Below are 8,042 nucleotides of genomic sequence, written 5' to 3'. Positions count from 1 at the left end.
TATTTGCATAGATTTCTATAAGACTTTTAGTAATATGTGCTAATCAGTAAAATTCTGTACATTCAAATGGAAGATCTGTGCAACGAGTTACAAAGTATGTGGTTCAAAAATGTTGGACAAAAATAGCAACAAAAATAAAAACAAATTAGACATTTCACTCATTAGTATAAGCATTAAACTGTGTGACAGATTAAAATGCGGTTCACTTTTCATGTCTAAAACCGAGCAGGACTTTTAAGATGGTAGCTAAGAAAAACCTGAAAAGACTGTCACACAAACCACATTACTTCATGAATATTAATTTGGTAATGTAAACTAATATGGTGATTTTCATCATATTTTGTTCTACTGTAAGGACATGACTAGACTGAAAATAAAATAGACATGAAAAATATATAGAAATAAATATTTAATTGTGCAAAAAATGATGTAATGCAATAGTAAAAATCAGTTTTTACAGTCTTACAGATGGGAATCATAAGCTTGTTAAGGAAACTGAGGGGGGTCTACAAACTTCCCAAAACAGAAGTCACAGTATAATAAAGTGGCATTTACAACATAAATAGTGTCTTTTTAAATAACAAACATAAAAAAGTACCACACTTTTCAAGCAATAAATAACAATAGGAATGTATCATGAATCTGTCACTGAAACAAACTATCTATCAGATATACATCCAGTAGCTTAAACATTGGCAAAGCAAACAAATTACATTCACTGAAATACAATTCATGATATCCTACTTAATTACACGGCTCTCTAGAATACTTAACTCTGATTGGTCAGTCACACCATTCACCAAATAAATAAATATTTTGTATTCAATTATTTACTAAGCAGCCGTGCAATACATAGATATGCATACAACTATTTGTTACCGTAAAAATAAACCCTGACCAAAATGGTACAATATCACTCAATACTGTACTTGTAGGCAAGAATAAATAAGTGGTCATGTTTCCTCAAGAGTTTAAACACTGTTTCTCGATGGCACTTTCCAAATATCGACCTGTATATGGCACTGCAACCGGGGCGAGGCAGAAAAATATTTGAAATTAAAAATAGCTTTGAAGAATTGTGTGCTGGATTTGTTCATGGTTTGGACTAAACTCTTTAGCTAACAGGACTGACTACTGATCTACAGTATAAAACTCCCTTTAACATTACAGAAATGGTGAGTGATAAAATGTCTTTCTGTAAAAAAACTTCCAGCTTTACGGCAGCAGACAGTCTTTGGTCTCTGCTTTCACAACCATCAGCTCTTGTTCAGAAGCAGAACGTTTTGTTTCAGGATCCACGTTCTGTAAGTTAAGACAAAATTGTTATGTAAAGCAAATATAATGGCTCATTCATGTAAATGCTACCCGGCTACACCAGGTCTCAAACTTAAGCATTGTCATGATGTCGTCTTTTGGACAATACATTTGTCATTCACTTATCCAAATTAAAATCTTACTTGAATGCAGAGAAAAAAGTGACATACTAAAATGTATATGTCTAACAAAAAAATCTGACAAAATGTAGTGTTTAAAAGTTATGGCTGTTACTATCCATTAGTTTGTTAAAACAACTTAAAGTACCATATTGTCCCAAATATAAGAATTTTTTTTTTCACGAAAATGCATCTCGATAAACAATATCTTATATTCAAGCTCTAGAGACGATTACTGTACACCTGCAAAAATACGGTAGATGGCGCCAGATACACAAACAGGTTTTGCCAGTGCTTCACCATTAAAGGGACAAAGTAGGATTTACCCCCATCTACTGGTGAAATTGTATTTTGCAAACAAATAGTGCTCTCTAGCACAGTGGTTCCCAAACTTTTTCAGCGTGCGGACCCCTTGTGTACGGTGCATTCCTTCGCGGCCCCCCAAACAGACAAAACTGTTCTAAAACTCAACATTTTAATAAAAAAAATTAAAAAAACATTAAATTATATAAAAAAATAGTGCTTTTGGTTAGTAGCCTTATTTTTTTTAGGTTTAATTACACATAATACATGATATATTAATGTATTTCATAAAATGTCATAAAACTGGGGCCCCCCTGGGACCATCTCGCGCCCCCCCTGGGGGCCCCGGCCCCCAGTTTGAAAACCACTGCTCTAGCACCTCGCTTTTCCAAATGCGTGTTGCAACTATGGTAGCCGTTATGAACGACCGAATCAAGCCCAGTTTTTTTATATGAATCTTGACAGATAATCGGGAAAAGTCACAAAATCTTATTCCACTGAGATGAAGGGAACCATGTTTTAAAACTAAAGAAAAGTGGCTTGGGGGAAAGATTGACCCCAAGGGTCTTATTAGGGTTATTTAAATAACCAAACAAAAAAATTGTGGACTTACTTATGCACATGTTAATAAATGTTATTTAAAAATAAGAATAGTTTTCTAAATATTTTCTTGTGCTAATACTTGCCTTCTTTCACATACATCTACAGAAGATGACAGCAGTGATCATCAGACCAACAGTACAGCATACTGCAGATACAGCTATCATTGCAGGAACAAACCATGTTAAAGACTCAGGATTGTCTGTAAACAAGAACAACAAAACAGTTGCAAATTGCATGTATCACAATCAGCTTTACTTCGCAAGCAAACAACCCTAAATAATAGGGATTGCATTGCATTAAAAATACCTGTCTGAATCGATTCTGAATCACAAGGCTGTGATTCTGTGTTTCATGCACAGCTTGTGCGTGTACTACGGCTCTGTGATCAGTAGGAAGTCCTTGCTAATCTAAAATCGCTATGAATTTGAGTCGTTTATAACGTGCATTTAAAAAAGCAACACTCGGTAAACATAATTATTTAAAATATTCTTTATTATCATGAAAATAATAGATGTAAATATGCTAATAGACCTGGAGTAGCATTTGTAATGATACTTTTGTGACACAAATGGAGTTTCTGCACGAGAGCGCCCTCTGGATTTTGGATGTGGTGGCATTTCACCATAACTCATTAAAATTCTTTCATTAAGAAAACATGCATTTGCACAATTAATCGTCCCAGCCCTACTAAATAATCATGAAACGTCCACGAAAAAAATCCTGCTTCTGTTGATCTCCCTCATGTCATTTCAAACAAATGCTATAGACACTCACATGTGTGAGTCTGGAACAACATGAATACATTTAAACTTTAATTTTTAGGTAAACTGTAATTTAATTAAAGAAAATATGAAATGAATGCATACCTGTCACGACTTGTTCTGATTTGTGAACATCCAGAGTGAAATTGGACACGATTGTAACACCATTGTGGGAAACGCGGTACTGGCCTGAGTCGGTAATGCTGGCGTTGCGTATGATCAGGAAGATCTCATCTTCTTGCACAATGAACTGGGCCACGGTTGATGGGTCATTGACACATTTTCCATTATCACAAAAGTATTGTGCACACAACACATCTCTATTTGAGGTAGAGTTTCCCTTGAAAAATGTGAAGAGTTGGTCATCCTTGATTCCCAGTGCAGACGTTTTCAGGACAGGTACCACCACCGGTTGTCCCTCCAAAACAGTCTTCACACTTATCTTTGCATACGCCAAACAGAAACAGATGTAAAGCACTGTAAAGAAAAGATATGTATCCAGAATTTGCTGTAAACATGTTATTTCTACTGTAAAGTTGAGCATTTTAACATGGAGGTCTATGGGAATTGACTCCCTTTTGGAGCCTGCCTCTAGCGGCCAGTTGATGAATTGCAGTCCGTATTGGCTTCATTAGAGAGATCGGAAGGCTGCCCCTCGTTTGGACTACATTAAAACAAGTGTCTATGGCAGAAGATTGAACTACGCACTCATAAGGCCGAGTCTGTGAGTAGTCATGGGTGAAGCATAATAAATGTGACATCACATTGATAGGGTATCCCAAAAGCCTGTTTTGTGTGACTGTTGCCGTTTAAAGATTACACAAAGAAGAATAGATGGATTTTTATAATAACATGATGTTTATGCACACACACTGATGACTCATTTTCTGATGGAAACACATTTAAACGTGATTTGGGGGGGCTTTAAGTCACAAAAAAACAGCTACAACCTAAGCTGAGACAGTGGTTCCCAAACTTTTTCAGCGAGTGGCCCCCCTTGTGTATGGTGCATTCCTTCACGGCCCCCCAAAGAAAATTTGTGACAAAATCTGTTCTAAAACTCAACATTTTAATAAAAAAAACATTAAATTATACAAAAAAGTAGTGCTTTTGGTTAGTAGCCTTATTTTTTTTAAGTTTAATTACACATAATACATGATATATTAATGTATTTCCTAAAATGTCATAAAACTGGGGCCCCCCTGACACCATCTCGCGGCCCCCAGTTTGAAAACCACTGGGCTGACAGATTAACCAGCGTAAAGGGATAATTCACCAAAAAAATCATCATTTACTCACTCTCATGCTGCCACAAACCTGTATAAATGTCCCTGTTCTTCTGAACACGAATGAATATATTGATAGGAATGTTCGTAATCAAACATTTTGTGAGCCCCCTTCACTTCAACAGTATTATTTTTCTTACTATGGAAGTGAATGGGGCTTGAATGGTTTGTTTACAAACATTCCTCAAAATATCTTCCTGTGTGTATAACAAAACAAAGACGTTTATACAGGTTTGTAAAAACATAAGAGTGAGTAAATGATAACAGAATTTTCGTTATATTGAGTGAACTATCCCTTTAAATCAGGTATGAAGAGCCAGCCATCTTAAGGCTTAGTTTTTTTCATTTAGCCGGTTTCTTTAACATGGATTTTTTGTATATACTAACTTTTATGCTGTTTTTTGTCAAAAGCTAATTATTACAGTAGCCCTATTTAAACTACAACAGCCATCTTAATAATTGGCAAACAGTAGGCTACCTTCTAATAAACAGAATATGTTTTTAGATTTCGCAAGAGCAGTAAAATCAGGTGTATGTTTGTCAGCGCAATACACATACAGTGGTGCAGGTGCTGGCTGTGAGCGATGGTCGATTAACTGTTACTCGTTTTAATTGCATTCTTGTGTGAGAACGATGACTCGCATAATATTTGAGCCTTTGTCTGCTTTGAATTTTGGGATCTTTTTGTCTAGTTCACAAAATCGTTTCAACGAGTTTCCTTTATCTAACGTTAATGTCATTGTGGATAAGCATAAACATATCAGACAACAATTATCGGAAAATGTGTTTTAAGCTGAAAATACAACAAATAAAGTTAAAACTAGTGATGTTACATTTGAAGCGGGGCTTCGGAGCTTGTTTCGAGCAAAAGTGGGCGTGCCAGATGAAGCATCGATTCGAAGCTTGTGTTGTTAACGTAGAAATCATAGATATGTATAAAGGCTAGATGGCTCAAGGCGGAGTCCCTAACGGCATCACCTGGCGGCCATCTTACGACAGGGCGCTCGCTCACTCGTAGCATTGAGTTTAATGGTGCAGGTACTTTTAAATGACCATAACTTGCTCAATTTTCTACCGATTTTCAAACGGTTTGGGTTTTTACAAACGTTATTAACGTGGCTATAATTCTGGATGCTTTAACATGTTTCATGAATTTATTTTTTATTTTTAGTATAGGTATGCAGTGTACATCTTTGACGTTTATAACAAACCAAACCGTTTGAAAATCGGTAAAAAATTAAGCAAGTTATGGTCATTTAAAAGTACCTGCATCATTAAAACTCAATGCTACGAGTGAGCGAGCGCCCTGTCGTAAGATGGCCGCCAAAATGCGGACGTTGCACTCCATTGGCCAGCAGCGCGGACGAGCCATCTAGCCTTTATACATATCTATGGTAGAAATCACGTGACCAATGACAAACGAAGCTTCACTTTCTGTTCAGTCACGTGCGCGCTTCGCTTTGCGTGTCAGAACATTCGAACCCCAGAGGTTTTTTAGCAGTTATTTGCATTATTCACATTTAAGTCCCACATAATACCGAATAGATAGGATTGTATGTACATATACTTGTGCGTGTGAACATTAATCAATAAAAAACAGCATTGAATGGTATGAATATTAACTCTTATTATTTAATACTGACATTTTTGCCACACTTGAATGAGTAAATACATTTATTATATTGACCATTCACACACATGTTGTCTAAGCTTTATTTGTACACGTAATATTAATATTCATCTGAATTTCATCAGCTTGTTGCTTCACTGACGGAGCTTCTTCCAGAAGCGACTGCTATAGGTTTTATTAACCAAAAGATGGCGCGGTTTTCGACACCCTCGTTGAGGCTTCGAATCATGGTTCAACACAGTAAGGGGAGTATCGGTGCTTGATTCGATGCTTCATATTCCCATCACTAGTTAAAACAACCACAGAGTCCGGTCTCTTAACTCACCACTGTCAGCTATCGCGTCTTGAGACGCGGGCGCGAGCGGGGGAGGCGATCGCTTTGAACTTGTGGACCAAAGCAGGAATATAATCACGTGACACAGCTGCTCGCACCAGTCACGTGACTCGCGCTCTGCAGCTCATGCTGCATGAAACAGACGCACGCGCATCAACTCGTAACTGTACGGCCCGTTGTCTAACTTACTAAATTTATTTTAGAGATGTCTTTTTTACAGACTACATAAAGGGCCGGATCAAATTACCTTGGGGGCCGGGTTTGGCCCGCGGGCCGCCAATTGAATAGCCCTGCTATATTCAGTAAGCCTATGTTTACTTTACTGACATAACCCAGTGTGCCCAGGATGGTAAAATAATTATTACAATGCATTCCTAATGAGCAACACAAATCTTCTGCATACTGACATGGTTTGAAATCTATAGTTATTTGATTCTTTGTTTTTCTGATTTTTTTTAAATTCATATACGTAGAGCAGAGAAATAAGATTTTTTCCTGTGGTACATGACCTAGAAAAATACATATATGGACCTCTGTATTTATAAAATCCTGTGTACGGCCCTGCTCATAATGAAATACAAATGGAGGAGAAAAAAACTGCAAAAAAGTCCACTTTTTGAAAAAAAGAACCCCCCCTTGCAATAGGCTGGCTACGGACCTGTAGTATATACTTTGAATTTCATTCAATTCAATCATTTATAAAAACACAATTTAAATCAGAGTCTATAATTTAATGTGTGACATATACCTAAAACTTACAACTATAGGTATTATTATATACAGCTAAAAATGATCAAAAAAGGTCTGAAACTGTGCACTTCTACTTAACACATAAGTAATGCAGTAAGGCGGTGAACAGGTGTATACGCTACCTGTTACAGTTTAAGGATCTTTTTCACCTTATGAATTGCATCATAAAATCTCTAACTTAATTACCTTCGATGAGAACCGATCTTCTCCGCATCATGTCCTTGTGCTGTATAACTAAAACTAAAAGGTGTTGCAATATTTTCAGTAGTTTAAGTAGGTATGTTGCTAACTCCGCTGTCGCGGCTGACGTTTTGGTTCCACTCAGCGAAACTCAAGATTTTCTCAGGCGGCGCGCGGTGCTGTTGAAAATAATGCTTCTGTTGGTTTGTTGATGGCGAAATTTCTGAGTTTTTATTGTTAACACCACCGGAAGAACCATAGGTACCTTCTCGTTTTCAGTCACAACCTTTCATGTTTAACCACTGGCCGTGCGAGCTCGCCAAAGTCGGTTGTTTGAAAAATAGTCGTTGTTTTTGCTGAAGTTGAGTAAAGACATTCTTGAAATTGTAAAGACATTTAGTTTAATTGCTAAACTACAAGTGAACGAAATTTTAAGAAATTTGACCGACTACCAAAGGTGGTTTTACCTCTACCAAAATCTGCTTGAATGGTAAAGAATGGGACGCAGCCGTATAGCCATGTAGATGATATCTGTATATATAGACTGAATAAAGAGTGTTATTTGGTGTAATTAGTGGTTTGTTTTTTTTATATATCTGACTTTTCAGAAGTGGAATATGTAGAGGATATATCACACAGCTTATCCTGAAAGATTCAGGTCAATATCTTAACGATTTAAAAAGTTATAGCTAAAAACTTCATAATTTTCATGATTCGGTCACACATTTTCTTGAATTTTAATGGAAAACATGGGACCAAATA

The 8,042-nt window shown here is 36.7% G+C and overlaps 1 protein-coding gene across 1 annotated transcript; it reads right to left on the bottom strand.

The window, feature by feature from the left end:
• Window positions 1-396: 396 nt before the first annotated feature.
• Window positions 397-7,371, bottom strand: LOC129431458 (uncharacterized). The gene is made up of 4 exons (XM_055189365.2): window positions 7,287-7,371; window positions 3,206-3,577; window positions 2,423-2,538; window positions 397-1,302 (listed from the first exon to the last, which is right to left on the bottom strand). The coding sequence occupies exons 1-3, from the start codon at window positions 7,315-7,317 to the stop codon at window positions 2,429-2,431; spliced, it is 513 nt and encodes a 170-aa protein (XP_055045340.2). The 5' UTR covers window positions 7,318-7,371; the 3' UTR covers window positions 397-1,302; window positions 2,423-2,428.
• Between the last annotated feature and the right edge of the window lie 671 nt (window positions 7,372-8,042).

The sequence above is a fragment of the Misgurnus anguillicaudatus genome, chromosome 13 (genome assembly GCF_027580225.2).
Source record: "Misgurnus anguillicaudatus chromosome 13, ASM2758022v2, whole genome shotgun sequence".
Classification (NCBI taxonomy): Eukaryota; Metazoa; Chordata; class Actinopteri; order Cypriniformes; family Cobitidae; genus Misgurnus; species Misgurnus anguillicaudatus.
Note: the sequence above shows the minus strand (reverse complement) of the source record. Positions and strands in the feature narration are given on the sequence as shown.